This window comes from Oryzias latipes, chromosome 3, assembly GCF_002234675.1.
Source record: "Oryzias latipes chromosome 3, ASM223467v1".
In the NCBI taxonomy this organism is placed as follows: domain Eukaryota; kingdom Metazoa; phylum Chordata; class Actinopteri; order Beloniformes; family Adrianichthyidae; genus Oryzias; species Oryzias latipes.
The window spans coordinates 2,204,253-2,223,620 of record NC_019861.2 but is presented as its reverse complement, the minus strand read 5'-3'; the positions used below and the strand labels follow the sequence as shown (position 1 = coordinate 2,223,620).

The window sequence follows — 19,368 nt, the reverse complement described above, 5'->3', positions numbered from 1 at the left end:
ATTGGGCTCCTGAATTTGGTTTTTCAGCTGGGTTCCTGGTTTCAGTCGAAATCTGTTCTCTTGTTTTGCCTCAGGCTGCCACACCCGGATTAGTTTCAATCATCCACTGCTGTCCTGCTGGGTCATAGTGATCCTCAGTGTATTGAAGTCTCTGGTTTTTTGTTGTCAGGTCTAGAAAGAAAAAAAAGGATTGAAATAGAGAGAAAACCTTGTGACCGCAGAGGAGTGAGGCTGACAGGATCCAAACGGGATCCAGTCAAACAGATGGCTGCATGGAGGATTAGTGGTTGCTTAGCCCTCGTGCCTCACATTGAGAAGTTCCAGGTTCAAACTCATGATCCATTTGGGCCGAGTTTTGTTCTGGAACTCTTCTTTCAAAAAAGTCCTGGTTGTGAGCCCCCTCCCCTGTCAGAGATGATGAACAATTGTTTTTCTTTCCACTTGTTTGATTATTGTCGGCACACCTTTGTAGGTTTAGTATGATGTGGACTTCAGAAAGTAAGAGACTGATGTCAGCAGGTTTGACGGTTTTTGCGCTGCGTTTTGACACCATGCATTCAAGTCCTTTTTGCTGAAACGGTCATGAATGGTGACTCAAAGGCCATGCATGGTTCACAAATCTAGAGCTAGAAATAAACGCTGTTCGATTCAGGGTTTTTTTTTAAAGGAGAAGAACAAAAAAATGACAGGAAAGATCAAGTCTTTGTTTCATGAAAAGTTTGGTTTTAGCCATTTTTAAATGACTGTTTTCTTTTGTCAGTGAAAGAACCTTCAAAATAAAATACCAGTTTCATGGAAGCTATCGGACAGAAGAGGAACACTGGGGGGAGAGGAGTGAAGAAAAGAATGAAGTTTCTTTCTAAATATTTTTCAATTTCCTTTTTTTTATTTCTTTATCGCCATTGTTGTTTTTTCGAATTGGGGTCCTTCCTTTATTCTGGGTGTTTATCTTTCAACCAGGCAGCGACTTCCTGTCTTTAGGTTATGCATATTTGTCGGCTCACTTCAGATAAAACTCTTCCTCTTTCCATTCCCATCCTGCAGGCCTGGATGAGAGGTTGGCCAGCTTCAGTCTGGTTTGAAAGTGAACATCTGCTGCTCTGACTGCATGAAGAACGGTTCCCCCTGTACACTCAGTGGTCTTTACTGTGAGTGAGGGGCAGAACTGCAGTTTGTTGCCCTTGTCGACACAATCTCAGCCTTTCGTCTACAACCAACACTTCATGTCCACAGGTGAGGGGGAGGAGCATGGAGCTGCCATGTCACAGCCGTCCAATGAGGGATCAGCAGCTCTGTCATTTGTGGGAACAGAACGTCCGGGAGTTTACAGTGGAGAATTAGTAAAAGCTGACCAAGGATATGACAAACAGCAGAACGTTTCTGCACCTGAACGGCTTCAGGCGTCATGCTAATGATCATCTTAACCGAAGATGTGCTTCACCTGAAGGTATCACCAACAAACCCGGAAGCAGCAGTTCCACCAGCTGCAGTCCGAGCCCCTCAGGTTGAGGCTGGGGTTATTGGGAGGGGGGGCTTGTAACCAATCTGCCTCTGAGAGGTCAGGTCTTCCTCTGGGAAGATGCCGACACTCAGACAGATGAGAGCCTCTCAGGAACTGGAAATGCCTTTGACTGGCTGGATTAGTCTGCACAGGTCAGATTATAATTGATTAATCAGATTAGCCGCCGTCATAAGCAGGAGCACAGCATCAGATTAGATTGAGCGATTATATTCAGCTTTGGTCATCTTCGTCTGCGGATTAATGTAGTCAAACGGTTTTCACTGCCTTCTGCATAGACGCTCAGGCTTAACGTTTCTGGCTGTTGCTCACACACATCGTTGGGGGCATTACTTCATGTTTGGTGTGTCTGTGTGTGTTAGTGTGCTATTGACTTGATGGTTGATTTTCAGCCATGGCGCTGCCGGTTCACTGCTTCCCTCCTCTTGTATATGAGGGGTTGTTGGTCCGTTTATCTCGGGCCTGTTCTTTTCCTGCAAACACGCTCCCATTTAATCAATCTCCCTGTAAATCTCCCTCATGTGTAATCCATATGAGTGCTGGTGTTTAATGGATGCGTTCTCGCCCGAGCCGCTGACTGTCAAAACACATCAATGCCACTAATCGTCTGCATGAAACAGATAGCCAGATCATTGATCGGAATCCCAGAGGAGCAGCTGGACCACTTAGTTCTACTGCAGGTCAGTTAGCTTACAGCTGTGGGAACATTTCCGTCTAACAACCATCAATGTCTCACCGTAAGTTAATTTGGTGCTCTTCAGGCTGAGACGGAGCAGAGGAGCTTCACAGCCAGACAGGACGGAGAACTTTATATATTTTTTGTTGTTGTTGAAAGTTTTTGATTTTGATTTTTTGATCTGATTGATACATTTCAAGCATTAATTGTAATCAATAAAATAAAATAAATCACACATATTTATCAAAGTCATTACAGAAATGATGAAATGCATTGATAAAAAAAAAACAAGACAAAGTCACTTAAATCACATTTTCTTAAGTAAATGTAGTTATCATTAACTAAAGTCGAGTAGAGCTTGAATTATTGCTTGAAAAGTAGCAGAAAAGAAATGAGTTTATATAAACCCCCCCCCCCCCCCCCCCCCCCCCCACTGAGTTCATTCATTTGATAGTTTTACAGTTTTTGTGATCCGGTTCTGATCCAATAGGTTCTTTTCAAGTTACTAAATCCAGTGCCGATTAATGATTGATTATCTTCAGAAAACATTCATTCATGATTTCAGTAACCAGTAACCGTTATGTAATAATCATTGATTATCATTAAACACATGATCACATTAAACCAGTAATTATTGCTACACATTGCAGATCAACAAAGAAAATCGATAGTTACACATTTTACACGCATGTATTTGGAATTATTCAATCAGCTGTTGATCCTTAATTCCTCTTATCTTCATATCCTGAAATCAGAGTTTCTTTCTACATTTTCTTGAATATTTGGATATCTGAACATTGTTTGAGCTCTGTACTGAACCCGTTCCAAAGTTTAGTGCCACACAGCGACACACAGAAACCTTTCTTTGTGCTTCTTATCAGTTGGATCTTGAAGTTCCTACATCCCCTCAGTTTGTTCCTCCTTCATTTTTTGGCTCTGTATAGAAGTTGTGTGGTGTAAAAATCCACAAGGTCATAAAGTTTTAAAAGTCTGAATTGATCAAATAAATTGTTTGTAGAATGGGCTTGGTTTCTGGTTCCTAATCACTCAGGTTTGGTGGCTGTTGCTTGGCAACCCTGAGCTTCAGCCCTCTCCAAAGGTTTTCTATTGAGGTCCAGAGGCTGGCTGGACCACTCCACGACCTTCATCTGCTTCTTCTGCCACCGTTCCTTGGTTGTCTTGACTGAATGTTTTGGGTCGTGTTCCTGTTGGACGACCTATCCAGGACCCATTTTAAGCCTTCTGGTGGGGAGATAGAGGTTCTCACTCAGGATTTGATGATACATGGCTCCACCCATCCTCACGGTAAAGTAGCCCTGTGCAGAAAAACACCCCTAAGCATAATGCCTCCATCCCCATGCTTGACAGTGGGGATGGGGTACTTATGATCACTTATGATCATGATGCCAAAGAGCCTAGTTTTGGTCTCATCTGACCACCGAACCTTCTCCCAGTCACTGTCTAAATCATGCAGGTGTTCATTGGCAAACTTTAGGCAGTTCTGCATGTGTGTCTTTGAAAGCAGGGGGACTTTGGGAGCAAGATGTGAAACGGTTGTGGCGTAACCACTCACGGTTCTGTGGTTACTGTGGTTCTGCCGTGTTGTTTTAGGATAATTTCTCACTGTTCTCATGATCATGGAAACCCCACCAGGTCACATCTGGTTTAGAGCCACAGACCTAAAGGTGGATTGAGGGTCATGTTATTTGTTGTGGCACAATTGCACCCGCAGTTGTCACCTTAACCGCCAGCTTGTTTCTGATGGTTCTGTAGTCCAGTCCGGTCTGGTTCAGGTCTACAATCGTCTCCCTTAAATCCACTGAAAGCTCTTTAGTCTTTCCATGTTGGAGAGTTTGGAGTCTGATTGATGGACTGATTCTGTGGACAGGTGTCTTTTCTACAGGTGATCAGTCCAAACAGGTGTCTTCTCTACAGGAGTCTAACTGGTCCGTGTGAACCACTTTTGTTGGTTACAAAGGGGTCAAATACTTATGTCAGTCAATGAAATGCTACTTAATGTATATAAATTCTTTACAGTAGATTTTTTAAAGTGTTTTATCTTTTGTTGTATCTGAACCTACCACTAGGATGACAGACTGTCTGTTTCTTTTAGTTTGTTGTCAGTGTTATGTCTAATTTTTAATATGTCTAGACAGTCATGATTTTTCTAATGAAAGAAAAAAAATCTACACATATTTTTGATTCTTGATCAATATGTGCTATGAAGATTTCTGAAACAGTGTTATGTCTATTTTTCCTGATCTAGTGTTATTTCTGATCATACTTCATCTTTGTCATGTGATTTATTGATACTTAAATATTCTTAATGACCTGAAACTGCGTTGGTAAGGCATTGATATCTCATACATCATGTAATGAAAATGGTACGGTATAACAGGGGTGGGATTATAGAATTTTGCTTCCTTTTAAGCAATCTTTGATTTAATGTGTAGCTATCCTAAACTCGATATGTCTTTGTATGAATGTATGACTGCTGATTGTGTTTTTTTGTGCATTATTGTTGCTTTGATTGCTTGAAATAAACCATTTCAAATCAAATCATTTCAAAGGTTGAGAAATCTACTTAATCAGGACGGGATCAAATACTTCTGTCCTCCACAGTAAAGGAAAATACGATGCCCCCAGGCTTTAGCACACAACTCTCTGAAACCATCACCATTTTTATGGAGTCATTTGTGAAAACAAATTGGGTCAATCCCTAGAAGACACGAAAAACGCTTCAGCTCTTTCCTACAACATCAGTAACAGTTACTACAGTAACCCAAATTCCACATTCCAACTTTTCCAGCTGGAAATTGGATGCAGGAGCAGGACTTCATATTCACATACAGCTGCAAATGGAGGCAGACAGACAGAAATCTTCTGTCACTTGAGAAAAACTCTCAATAAATTTGGTAACATTTTTCATTTTAGTCATTTTAACGGATGCTTTTATCCAAACACCGTACAAGTATTTTCCAAATGAGGGCAGTGTGGGGTAATATTTAAAGGACATAAGGATTATCGAAGTTGATGTTTGAATCTTTGACCAACCATCTTGTAGACAGCTGATCAGCCCAAGTTACTCCAGATAGAACAGTTATGCTACTCTTCAATGATGCCAAAAGAGCCTAAACAGAAAAACTTTCCTTTTATTCCAAATCGTATTTCAGAGGGATGGATGGATGGATGGGTGGATGGATGGATGGGTGGATGGATGGATGGATGGATGGATGGGTGGATGGATGAATGGATGGATGGATGAATAAATAAAGTTTACAGCCATTCTGCTGTTTCAGAGACTTCATTTCAGTTTCAAAGATCTCATGTTCAGAGCATCAATTCATAATCTTTAGTAGTGAAGTTGATTCTTTGGCTGCACAGAACTTTCTTTGTGTGTTCAGCTGCTGGGAGGAGACCTGAGCTGCCATGCAGTCAAATGTGTGTAACCCTTGTTCTATCCTAGGCACTTTAACATTGGGAGTTGGGTCATCTAGACCCACTAGACAGTGCTCTGAACCTTTTTTCTTCAATGATTTGTGATCTTCACTGGTGTCCATGGATTACATGAAATCTTTCCACTTTTATCCACCTTTGTCATGGTAGGGGGAACACGTCAATGGAAGGATCGGGTCATCTGGACCCCATTTGATAGGACAAGGGTTATAGCATCTTTGCCTGAATCTGGACCAGCACACCAGCGCTCTTGTGGCACCAAACTGTCATTTGAGGATTGTTCCGTCTTCATTCTTCTGTGTCTGGACGTCTGAGGTTCTATCCTTGCAGGCGTAGTTTCAGATGAATAGACTTGGTCTCAAATTTAGGATTAAAGACAAATGAAACGTTCATTTTTGTATGACGTCCATTCCCATAAAGAAAACTGGAAAAGGTCTCCAGACTGGTACAGAAACGGCGTCACCCTGATCCCAGGATGACGGCAGAGAGAATGACCTACATCCATGAAATGGGTCTCTGAAACAGAAACCCCTGAAGATGAAGAGGCTCTTATCTTTTTGTTGCCATGTCGTCAGCGCCGTGAAACGCAGCTCTGCTCCTCGTAAAGCTTCGCCAGCATCTTCCCCTCTACAAATCCAAACAGGCTTTGGCAGGAGTGTGTGTGCAGATTCACATGAGTGTGTGCAAGTCATTGTGAGTCCATCCTTCCAGTGTGGTTACATAATACATGAAAAGACAGAGCAGATTACATAAGGCCTATGAGGGACTATGTGCAGAACATGGGGAAATGGGGCCTCTAATTATTAAAACATGCGTCGATGTAAAGCCGGACTTTGCAAGATCTAAAGTTCAATTAGAAAGGATCTTGCTTTCTTCTCCCTCCTGCTGTCATGTATTTTCTGCCCCTCTATCCCTCCCTCATCTGACCTCCTGCCCACGCCCCTCTGGAGGAGGAGGGGGGAGATGAGGAGAGCGGTCCAGCATGACTTCACCACGGTGGGATGAGCGGTGATCAGACCAAAAACCATCCTTGGTAAATGGTAAATGGCGTATACTTATATAGCGCTTTCTACCTTCTTACGAAGGCCCAAAGCGCTTTACAGTCACAGTCCCATTCACCCATGCACACACACATTCACACACACATTCACACACTGATGGCGGCTCCGCTGCCGAACACACTGGCGCCAACCTCCCACCAGAGGCAAGGTGGGGTTCAGTGTCTTGCCCAAGGACACTTCGACACATGGGCGTACAAGGCGGGGTGTGCAGCACCTGCTGACCTGCACAGCCATGGTTCTGGTTCCGGGCCACGTTCAGTTCTGACAACGTGGCCCGCTGGTGTTTGGTGACACCCACGTGCACGCACTTACACACACGTGGGCGCGCAGAGAAAAAGAAGCCCCCCACACTGCGGCTGCCTTAAAAATGCTAATTTGACGGCAGCCGCCGCCACGAATCCTACAGTAATGAAGATAAACGAATGCACATGAAGACCAAAGACGACCATTTCCTCTCACCGTGGGTTTTTGTTTTTGATTGAACTTCGGTCGATGCTAAAGGACTTTGTCTTCAGCCTGAAACCGAGAGCAAATGTAAATCTACGTGCCAAACATTAAACAGCTGCTTCTAAAGAGCAACAGAGCATCTATGTTGATGATTGGAGTGAGGAGGAGAGCTGATGATGACGCAAACTACTCTGCAAATTGTTGGAGAGACACGAGTTTGCAGATGTAGAATATTTTCGACCCTCCGAGTTTTTTTAACCTTCGACTCTTATCATTTTCTGTCTTGACTGTTTGGATCTTTGTTTACAACTGGTCTTGTGTAGACGATGCACTTTTGATCCAGGCTTCGTGTAAAAGTTTGGGTCGTGGGCTTTGATCTGAAGTTGGGTTTAGAGGTTTAGATGAGTTCTGCAAAGCCGTTACATCTGCTACAAACATGTCATGATATGAGAGTTTGATGTGGGTCTAGCTTGTTCTTACAAAACACCTCCAGTGACATGAACCCGTTAGCGGGATGATGTCATTTAACTGCTTGTATGACTTAGCGCAGAAGCTGATGGTTGATGTGACATGACTTTTTACGAGGACACACTGCAAAAACTCTCAATCCTAACAAACATCTTTTTTTAGGTCAGTAACCAGGGCTCTAAATTAGCACCCGCTAAATGCGGGTAAAACTTCAATTTGGCGGCTTTACTAGCCACTTCAGCAGGTGGAGCACTGTTCATCATCTCTGACTGGCGGCTCAAACTCACAACCAACCACGACTTTTAAGTGTCTGCTCCTCCCCAACTTGGCTACAGCTAGGCCTGCACAATAAATCGCAAATTTATCGTTATCGCGATATCAAGCTGTGCAATACGCAAATCCCAAAAGACGGCGAAAATTGACATAAATGGTTCCCTTGAATGTGCAAAAACAATCTTATGGCAGCTTGAAGTGTTTAACGAATCAAATAAATCCATTCATACAATGGACCAATCAGATGGACGCCTTCACGTTGTTGACCAATGGGATCTTATGTGTATTAATTAAAGTGTTGCAGTGAAATGGAAACTATGTTTTCGGTTGTTTTTCTATTAGTTCATGCATCACAACTTATATCGTCATTGCAATATTGATCACTAATATCACATATTGTGAGTTTTTCTCATGTCGTGCTGCCCTTTCTACAACGAACATCCATCCCAGGGTTGGTTTGAACATTTAATTCTGACTTTATTGCGCAGATTTAACAGTGGCGGACGCCCCTTTTTCTAGCTCGTCAAGCTAACACTATGTAAAAATGATAAACTTCAAGAACAACATTTTGTCAGTGACTTCCCAAAAGTGACTTCCCAACGATGTTCGAGCAGTTAGGAAGCAAAGTTGACTTTTTGTTGTTTTTTATAAGATTCAGGATGGCAGCGTCTTCAGTTCAAAGATCAAAATCAAAACCTCAGCTGTGTACTTGACTTAACCTGGTAGCTTGTACAAAATGGGCGCCACCAAGCTTTAGGTCCTGTGGCCATCCCATAATAATTTTGAAATTCCTTTGGATATCCCTGACATGTGTGTGTTTGGGTTTTGTTAGAGGATTTTGAAAAATGTTTTGAACTCCATAAGAGCTTTTTGGCCCCAATTTGTTTTGTTATGTTTTACCCGCTGTGATGTCATTCATTTATTCATTTATTTATGGGTTGGGGGGGGGCCTCTGCCCAAAGGTGTGTACTAGGTGTGTGCAAATTTTGCTGAGTTTTTGAGTATGTGACAGAATGCCGCTGCGAGACGGAGTAACAACCTGAAGACTGTTTCTATCAATACAAACACAATTTTCTGATCAGAAATCAAACAAACAACGTTAGAAATATTTGTTATGTTCACCAAAGGCTGTCCTGTTTTCTGCAGGTAAACCAGGAGAATGTGGTGAAGGTGGGCCACAGACAGGTGGTCAACATGATCCGGCAGGGGGGCAACCGGCTCCTGATCAAGGTGGTGACGGTCAGCCGGAATCTGGACCCGGAGGACACAGCACGCAAAAAAGGTACAAATGTGACGGCAAGCGGAACAAACGGCGACTGATGCCTTTGAGTCTGTCTCCTGCATTTGTTTCACCTACCGGCGTCACTGGACAGAATCTGTGAAAACAATGACTAATGTAGGGAAGCGTTCTGCACTCAATTAAAGAAAACATTTTCTCCTCTTTTGTGTATAAAGAAAGAAACACTGGTGTTCTCCGTTCTTATTTATTTTTGTGGTTATGTTGTAACTTTTTTCAGAACCCCAAACAGGCTGGGCTCTAACCTCATCTGCTCATCAAAACCCATGAAAAATGTGTCCATAACATTGACAACATTCGTTTTGTTCATGTGCGCGTCACAATTTTGCCTGTTTTGTTCTTTATTTTTGTTTGTGGTGATGCAGAAAAAAGGTTTTTTTCTGCCTGTTCTGAGCTTTGAGCTTCGCCTTGACGGTGATCCATCTGAAGCTGCAGAGGCAGGTGGGCATCAATAGAGGACACGAAAACATCCCATGTTCACACGAAAACATGATCAATTTCTCAGTAACTCACCAAAAATAATCCTCACAACATCACAAATACTCTTTATAGTTGAATCAAACTCCCCAAAAACCCCTGACATCATTCCTCTTTCTCTGACAGTGAACCAGCGTGTTTGAGTGATGCAGTTTGTAGACGCATCCTTAACTTATCTACAACTGTTGTAGTCCTAAATCATTTAAAAACAGATGTGAGCAATCCTTTGATTGACAGCAGATACATTCAGATACTATCAAAGGAGACGTCGGCGTCTTCTTCAGGCCGTGGAGCGGCGAGCTCCTTACATGTGGGAGGGGCTACGGATGAAACCATTTCGGGAAATAGTGGTTGGTGATTTTCCAGAGGATCTGTGGATCCAACGATTCCACATGACACGCTACACTTTGGATGAGCTGTGTGACGCTGTGGGACGTCTGGTGGCGCCTGCTGTGCAGCACCCAAGACTTAGAAGCCATTTTCCATCCGGTTGTTGGTCATGTGACTCAGTTAACCCTTGTGCTATCTTAGATGACCCCCCCCCCCCCACCCTTCCATTGACGTGTTCTCCCTACCATGACAAAGGTGGATAAAGGTGGAAAGATTTCATGTAATCCAAGGACACCAGTGAAGATCACAAATCATTGAAGAAAAAAGGTTCAGAGCACTGTCTAGTGGGTCTAGATGACCCAACTCCCAATGTTAAAGTGCCTAGGATAGAACAAGGGTTAAATGAAAGAAGCGTTTCTATTGGCTACACCTCAAAAACCACCTCTTCCAAGCTCACAAACCTTTTTTGATAGATGCGAGGTTTTTCCATGAGGCAAATTTATTACTGCAAATCCCATTTGTGCAATTTCATAGTCTTGGGAAAAGCAGCTATTGTGGCTTTTTAACTTATAAGTGCAGCTCAGTTTATACTTTTCATAAGCAGATTGGTTGAATTAGCACCCACTCTGTTTGCAGATCTTTGCTTTTGCAGTTCTTAAAAAATTAGCACGTAAATCACGGAAAAAGTTTGGACAAAAACACCTGGGTTTAGTTTTTATGTAAGATAAGATCAGGTAAAGAAGATTTATTGATCCCAGCTTGGGAAATTGGGTTGTTGCAGCGTCCGCGTTAGGCTCAAAGATATACAGGAAAGAATTAGAACAAAGATGGCCTGTTTTTTTTTCTTTTTTTGAAATCCTCTTCACCTTCATCCACCTTTGTCATGGTAGGGAGAACACGTCAATGTAAGGGTCAGGTCATCTGGACCCCATTTGATAGCACAAGGGATAAAAGAACATTTGCATGCAAAACACCTTCAGTTCATCAGGTGGCATCACAGAATAAAGAAAATTTTGCGGTGATGTTTCGGAGCACAGCGCCTCTGAGGCCAGTCAGGCACGTCCTTGACCAGCCACTTCCTGCTGACGTTTAACCTTTTAAGATTAGGAGAGTTTCCTTTTTAAAATAAGATCTAAAATAACTGGTTACTGGCCGAACAATAGGCAAAATCCACACTCCCACCCCCCCGCTGAGGTGCCCCTGAAGTGAGCTCTTCACCCCGTCTGCTGCAGGGGAACTGCTCCGAGTCCACAGCTGCACATGTGCCGGGCAGCTCCCACTGTGACCGTGGACCTGTGTCGGAGTCTGTCAACCAAAACCTGACGCTTAAGGAAACTCAACAAAACCTGACTGAAACAGAGAACCAAAATCTGGCCTGAAATATTCTGAAGGGATGAGAAACTTGACTCAGATGAACCTAAACACAACAAAAACACAAACATCTCTATGGAACCTTAAGATCCAACCCAGGAAAGAAAGGGAAAAATCCTCACAGAGCACCAGAAACAACAGCAAACAGACCAAATCTTTATTCAAGGGAGTCTCTGTTGACCATGGATTTGGCTGAAAGTCTAAAGTAGAGAGCTGTGGAGAGTTAACTCAACAGATTCAAAGAGCAGAAACATGTTCCATTTGCAGGGAATCGAAGATGAATATAGAAAATTGAGGGCAGTCCACACTTTGTTCCTGTTCATGTTCAGTGAAAATGCTGAAGGTAGAGACAGTTCAGCAGGTTTCTGTCCCACTCACTTCAGGTGTTTATTTGGTCCACACTGTGAAACGGGGAACAAACTGTTTGGTTATTGAACTTTGATTCACATTTGTGTCTTCAAAACAAAGAATTCTTCCAACAAAAGCAGAAAATATATATTTGATGAAATTGGGAATTTGCTGTTTTATGTAAAGAGGGATTCAATTTGAAAATTTGATTTTTAATTTAAAGAATCCACAACTGAATTCTTATCAACCAATGGGGCTTTGAATTTTAATTTGTCCAGTAAAAGAGAAATGAAGCCCAAATAAATAAGAATATGTGATCTGCAGTGATGTCCACTCATACAGTCTTCCAAAATGTCCGTGTCTTACTGAAGTTTTCCTTATTCTGGTAAAATTACCTTCAGAGTGAAATGGTCAGCTCGTTTTGTAAATATTCTTCTTCTTGGTGGGATGTTGGTGTGACTTCTCAGGTTCTTTTGTTATGAGACATGGTTGTGTTTTTTTTCCACACATACCTGACATGTTTCGACGGACGAAGACGTCAGGTATTCGAGAAAAAAAAAAAGAAAGGCGCCACCCGCCCTTCCCGCAAGCCTCTACGCACCACCGCCGCCCTTGTCGCCCGGGTCTAGGCATCGCTACTCTCACCACCCACCTTTGACCCGACCCCACTTGCTGGGCAGCCACTACGCACATGCAATTCCCCCTTCTCTCTTTCTGTCAGGCTTACTGAGCTGTGTGTGGCTAAATGTACTACCACTGCGACCTTTGACCTCAGGAAGAGGTCAAGTATCAAGGAAACTCCAGAGGTGGTTGTAGATATAAGCTAGCCACATGTGTCTGACATTGGGTGAAAATCACTCTAAAAAAGTTTATTTTCTTATATTGAGCAAAAACACAAAAATCGCCAAATCACACATTTTGGCCCCGAAACCGTAGATCATGTCGCCTTCCCATAATGATTTCAAAACATCCTTTGAATATCCCTGACAAGGATATATTGGTTTCGTTAGTCGATTCTAAAAAAATATTTCCGTATTTCTTCACTATAGCTGAGTGAGCAATTTTTTTTGTGAGGGTTTTTATTTACCACACCAACAATTTTAACACTGTCAGATTGTATGTTACATTGTTTTGTTCAGCGTTGGCCGGGGAATCACATGTTCACTTTTTATGACATTCCGATAAAAAATTTGTGAACAAGCTAAGATCCCAACAGTTGCGAATTCGCCACGCGCACGCCGTTCAAAATCTACAACTTCTAATTCCAACAATTTTTCCACAGTAGCTTGCCATTGATGCCCGAGAAGTTACGATAAGGATCTAAGGACGAGTTTGCGTTTGTATCTGAAAGTAAATTTTTTGGGGGGGAGAAAGTTCAAGTTGGCGCCCTATTCCCAAGGTCAAAAGTCAATGAAACGTATGTGCTGTTTGTAGCTGGCGGTGTGTTGTGCAATTTTGTGAAAATCGCACTAACAAAAGTGTCATTTTCCCATATTGTCGAAAAACGCGAAAATCGCCATTTCTCAAAATTGCCGCCAAGTCGTAGGTCGTGTGGCCATCCCATAATGATTTCAAAACATGGGATATCCCGACACGTCTGTGTTTTTGACACCATACACGTTTTTCTGCCCATTCATATTTTACGTTATCGCTTGCTGTGATGTCATCATCATGGGCGGGGTGTCGTTCATGCTGAAAGTTCATTTTCGACGGGTCCTAGGTGTGTTTGGTGACTTTTCACGCATGTGGGGGGTGGGGGGGGGGTCAAATTTTCACTCAAAGACGCAGAAATCTTTCCAACTGTGAAAACAATCTGGTCCTTGCAGTCAGTGATGCTGCCATGAAAAAACCACAACTGTGTCTGATAACAGAAGAACCTAAGGAGTCAGTTAACACTACAGACACTATGAACTTTACTGAGCTAATACGGGGGGGGGGGTTCGTCTTTCCCCGTGGATGTGGTGAAGGACGTCATGAACGGCGTTTCCTCAGCTTCAGTTTCTCCTCGTCTTCACCGGCAGTGAGCTCTGATTGAAAAGAAAATGACCTGCACGCGCTCAGTCCATGTCTCTGTCTTTCTCAGCCCCTCCACCCCCCAAGAGAGCCCCCACCACAGCGCTGTCCATGCGCTCCAAGTCCATGACCTCAGAGCTGGAGGAACTGGGTAAGAGCATCTCCTCTAGGTTTTCGCGTGCAGCAGCGTTCAGTCTAACAGCATCTTTCCATGTTCTTCCTCTTCCTCTTCCTCTCCATAGTGGACAAAGGTAAGCAGTAGATGCGGCTGCTTTTTGCCTGACTGCTTTTTGCCGGCTTGCAGCGGCTGAATGAAGCTTTCGCTGCTCATTTCTGTTGGATTTATGGACAGATTGAGTTCCTGCCGCCTTGTTTCCTGTCCTCTGCTGCCGTCACGCATGCAGGACTCTGGCTTGTTGGTCTCTGCACCGCTGAGAAAAGGCCCAGATGTTCATGTGGGAACATGTCTTTGGTCCGGTTGCTTGCTCTGCTCAGAAGATCCCTGCAGTACATGTTTACTGTTACTCCAGCACTTCCTCACCACGTCAGATGTCTCGCTGGGTTTGACCTTCAGATGCAATCTGGTTCTGACATCATCATCACTCATGGTGGAGAGTCTCAACCTCTGTCTAAGAAATTACTCCAATCTTCTGGAAAATGTTTTATCGGAACAGAAAGTGTGAAATATTCATAAATCCTCACGCAGCACCTGGGAGGGCAGAAGGTTTCAATAAGGACACATCCACAACCACCGTGGACACAGACCAGGACTAAACACTAAAGCCTTGAGGCTGATTTCCACTGGTCCGTCTGCGTCTTTGTGCGTTGGCACAAAGAATTAGAACGCTCATTAATCGACCAGAATGTTTACATCGCCTCAGTTGTGTCTGCGTTCCACGTCTGTCCTTCTGCACCGCAACTCAAGCTTTAAAAGGCAGGGGAACTGGGCTTCAAAATGAAAACTTCTGTTGGAAAACAAAATTTCCTTTTCTATTAAAGGTGACGTGTCCACATGGTTACACACGTTAACACCGCAGATAACACGGGCGTCCATCTTTCCCATGGACGAAAGCAGCTCACTTGTGGAAGTACAAAAACATGACATCATTTAGGACACAAAACATTCATTTTAAAGTGACCCCATGAGGAAGGAGAGTGCATGGGGCCTGACTGCTTACGTTTGGTGAGCTACCCGTCACGGAGGTGGCAGGACAAACCATTCCTCTGGGAACCAGGGGGGGTTGGACGGACTGGAAACGCAACGGAGTCAATGTAAACTAACTGACGGACATGAGACGGTATTCCCACACAATGAAACGGAGAGGCACCGCAGACGGGCCAGCGTACGGGCGCGGTGGGTTTTAGGGTTGTCCGTGGAGGGTCGTAGAGAGGAACGGTGGCGGGGTGTCTCAGGGGTGTCTTGCAGTTCCCTCGAGGCTCGTACCGACACCTTAAGGGACGGCATATGAGCGTAGTAACATATCACAGGCACGCACAGCATTTGCATGTGATGTGTAAGTGCCCGTAGGACGCCCATAGGTATGGAAGCGATTCTGTAGCGTAACTAAAAATAAATGCTTAAAAGCGTCTCTGGTTTTGACATTTATTTAAGGCTCATTGTGGAAACAGCCAGAGGTATTAAAAACTGATTGAGTCATGGGTGCAGATACTTTTCTCACTGCTTCCATGACACGTTTGTTTCCTAGAAGAGGACTGAATGTTGGGTTTTATCTAAGATTAATGTTCTGGGTTTTTCCTCCAGAAGCAGCTAGGGCGTCAGTCAAACGATTTTAAGATCAAGGGATTATTACAAAAAGACTTTCTATTTGTGGCACAGGGAAAATGATAGGTCCTGAATTTAAACTCTTTACATCTTCAACTTTCACTTGACAAGTTTTTGCTGAACTTCCGTCGGACGACCGTTCGGCCGCAGCCCCTAGCGAACGTAGAGTCCTGTCTGTAACTCAAAGCAGCCAAATTCAGGATAAAGAAACGTTTAGCAGAACCTCCGAGGCGACCGTCACAGTCAAACATCAGAGTGTCTGTCTTCACCTTTTTCTCTCTGAAAGACTCCCTCTCTGCTTCTATTTTTCTCTGAATCTCCTGGATTCAGCTGTAGCTGAGCTGGAGAAGAAGAAAGCTCAGATGTAAGCAAATGGGGGGGGGGGGGGGGGGTCATCTCAGAAGGCCTGAACTGAGAAAATGAAGCTAAAAGTGGGTCACCCATATTTTGCTCCGCCCACTTCTACAACATTCCTGTCTTTAGGAAAAGATAAACCGTTTTTTTTATCATGCTCAGATTTGAGCTCCCGTTTAAAGCAACAGACCCCCCCAACACAGAAAACATCTAAAGATACATTTAAATCAGACTGCATTTAAGTTAGTTGAAGTAAAAATGCCACTTTTTTCAACATTACCTCCTAACATAACAGAATGTCCTCCAACAGAGGAAATATTTGGGTACATTTTTTTTTTCTTTTGGGGGGAACGTTGAGTAAAGTTAGATGCTCAGAAGGCTCTAATATTTTTTTCATCGCCTTTTAAAGCCACTCTAAGGAAGAAGAAAGGTGGTAAGTTGCTGCAGGCATGTTCCAGTCTGATCTGCTCATGTGATTTCTTGCCACACCTTCACTCCTTGTGATGAACTCTCCGTTTTTGTTGAGTTTGCAGTCAGTGAAGCTGCAGACGGACTGACTTGTCTACCTGTGCTCTGACTGCATGTGTCCCTCACCTTGGTGACTGCTGGAGGAAGGCTGACCGAAGGAGCAGTCCTGCATGTTTGTGTGTTGTGCTGCTTCCTTTTTTCATTTCCTGCAGTGCTGCAGGCTTGTGTGTGTAATTGTGTTTCTCTCTGGATGTATTTGTGTAATGTGGAGGAGGTCTGTTCCAGGAAATACTTTACTCACAGACAGGTTTCCAGGGCAACCGTGCTGCATGTTGACGGTGTGCTGTTGCATCAATCCAGCCGGGATGCAGGAGGATAGAAAATTTGCAATCTTTCTGCTGTTCTGTGTGTGTGTTACTACAGCTGAGGTCATTGATGGTCCTTTCCTCTCCTCTGTGTGTAGATGCGCAGAAGAAGAGGATTGTTTTCCAAGTCACTCTAAGTAATCACTTCTCAATGCATGGTAGCTTTCCACATCCTCCAGGTTTGAGGCGCAGAGGGAGACAGATGAGAGCTAGCATGTAGCCTCTGTGAGCTAAAGTCCTTTCAGTTAGCACTATCTGAGGGTGGCATCACGCTCCAGAGAAGTTTTGGTCTGCCAAATTTGCTGTCCGCGCGTTTTTCACCTTGCAGGGGAACGAAATTCAGCTTAGAATGTCCGCGGCGAACTTGACAGACTTCACGCTCATGGCTTGTTTGACATTAGAGCATGGCAACCATGGCTGCCATTCGTTGAACGAGTGCTAAGATAACTGAGCGAGTTTAGTTAACCCAAGACAGAAGTACTACACAACTCAAAGTACAGGAAGTGTGTATTAGCACGTGGTTAACAAATGCTAACCATGGAGCAGCATCTCACCCATGTAGAATAAAATGAATCTTTGTTTACTGCTTCATTTTCTTTGGTATCTACAGTTAAATTAAGACATGGTGGTTTATCATCACTACTTGGAGCTGTTAAATCCTCTAAAGTACTTCTGAGACGAAGTTTTCTCAACTCTGGACGCACCCTAACTGCTGTTTCTTTGAAACCAGCAGAAATCCCTTAATCACTGAACAACTGAGCTTGTGAAATGGTTTTTCACATAAGAAAAACTTACAGCACAAAAAGACCCGCTGCACTTCCTGAGCTCCTTGTTCTTGGCCGTCCGTTAACGTTTTAATCCACGTTACATCCGCCGTCTGTTTTCTATTAAAACCTCTAAAACACGGACGTCCTGCCCCCCAGTCAGGATTGCAGCCATGCAGTTGTAAGGTTCCTCCCTCAGTGCCTGAAAACACTCGCTCAGGTAGCTTTGCTCTCATTCAACTAATGGCAGCCATGGAACGCCATCTTAGACGAGGGCGCTACCCAGGGGCCTGAATGCGTGGAACAAGGCTTGCACGGCTTCTAAGGCTGGACATATTTCATGGGAGTCCTCATTAAGCCCCCTCCCTGCTGCTGGAGATAGCAGAGTTTGGTTTGATATGCACTATTCGCAGAGGCTTGGGGGGCAGGGGGGCGGGGAGGGGGGGGCTGTGGATGACCAGCTTGTGTTTGACCCAACATGGCTCTGCCAGGTTAAGCTTGCTGACCCTGCTGTGCTGCTGCTCTGTGTTACAGCTCAGTTTGTCTTGCAGACAAAGTGGAGGAAATGACGCACGCCCAGAAGGCCTCACCTGTGGACACAAAGATCGCCACCATCAAACCCCGCCCCTCCAGTCGCTGCTTGGTTACGCCCACTGACATGAATGTAGGTAAAACCTGGCAGAGGTGTGGGATTAACAAGCATGTGTCCTCAAATGAAAACAAAGCAAACATCTGGCAGCCAGACCACCGGCGGGCAGGAGATCCGATTGGACGATGAGTAAATGTGTCCGAACGGTGGATGTCCTTATCAAGCGCCGCCAGCTGCCTAGTGGTTCAGGGGTGTTTAAACTGTCTCCATACTGTCCGAGCAACACTACGCTACCACCACGGTCTCACTGAGAAACTTCTTCTTCTTTGCCCTTCTTGTGCGTGTTGCTCTTTTTCTATAAGTAGTGCAGAAAGTCCAATGTTCTGTCTGCGTATTTTTCTCAGCATCGACCACAATTCGTCATGACGCAGGTCTTGCAGTCATTGTGGTGCTATCAACGCCATAATGAGTTTTGTGTTGGATCAATGCCGGCTCCCCATTCATATGCAGGGCCCACGGTGGCCGGAATCGGCAGATTGACCTCCGGCCCCGGCCCTTGTCAACAGCCCTCGCCGAGTATCCGCTCTGCCGCCATACCCTTTCTAACAATCGGACAGTGGCAGTGGGACTGCGGCACGAAGGCAGGGGGTGGCAGGAGGGTGGCAGTCTGAAATCGGCCGATCATCAGACGATTTTGGGGGCCTAGCACACCCTCCTATCAGTCTGCTATCCCGCTGCTTCCTTTCCTGCCACTCGCCTGTTACTGGACTGCTCCCATGTGACCTCCAAATGTGCCCGGGTGGCCCCTGACCGATGTCCAAAAATCGTTTAGTGGCCCTATAACTTGAACTTTTTCTCAATACCTCCACAGTGGCGTGTAATCAACAAAGGTTGCTGCGTGGTCACCAGCCGAATTTGTTGAAGGACTTGCATTTACGTCGCTGTGCGGTGGTAATTTTGGGATATGTGACGTAGTCTTCACTGGAGAAAAATATGATTTGAAAAAGAAACTCCCCTAAAAGGGATTTCTGCAAACTAAAAAAGATGTCATGGGTCTGCAAAAATGCCAGACGCGGACACACAAGTTCACCTTTTTTCCCCCACAGTGTTTCTGCTGCTGTGTAAAGCTGACAGTGTTGTGCCACATGATGCTATTGTTCAGAAATCATCCGGTAATCATTACTTTTAGTTTGTGACCCTCCCAGAGCCCTCAGGTCTGCAGGTACAGGCCCGCCGGTGGTCCCCAAGGTTCAAACCAGAGGCCTCAGCGAGGCCACATTTCAGCACTGTGGGCCTTGCCTGGCTGAGG

General features: G+C 44.4%; 1 protein-coding gene across 4 annotated transcripts in view; it reads left to right on the top strand.

The window, feature by feature from the left end:
* The window catches only part of shank2 (SH3 and multiple ankyrin repeat domains 2), a 314,619-nt gene that overhangs the window by 274,435 nt on the left and 20,816 nt on the right, over positions 1 to 19,368 (top strand). Inside the window, exons 18-22 of one of the 4 annotated variants that reach the window (XM_023950553.1) lie at positions 9,047 to 9,182; positions 13,807 to 13,887; positions 13,979 to 13,987; positions 16,283 to 16,306; positions 18,022 to 18,134. In XM_023950553.1, coding sequence (XP_023806321.1) covers positions 9,047 to 9,182; positions 13,807 to 13,887; positions 13,979 to 13,987; positions 16,283 to 16,306; positions 18,022 to 18,134 — 363 coding nt within the window. The remainder of the gene's footprint in view (positions 1 to 9,046; positions 9,183 to 13,806; positions 13,888 to 13,978; positions 13,988 to 16,282; positions 16,307 to 18,021; positions 18,135 to 19,368) is intronic. The other 3 variants (XM_023950561.1, XM_023950563.1, XM_023950566.1) reach the window with 3 other exon arrangements.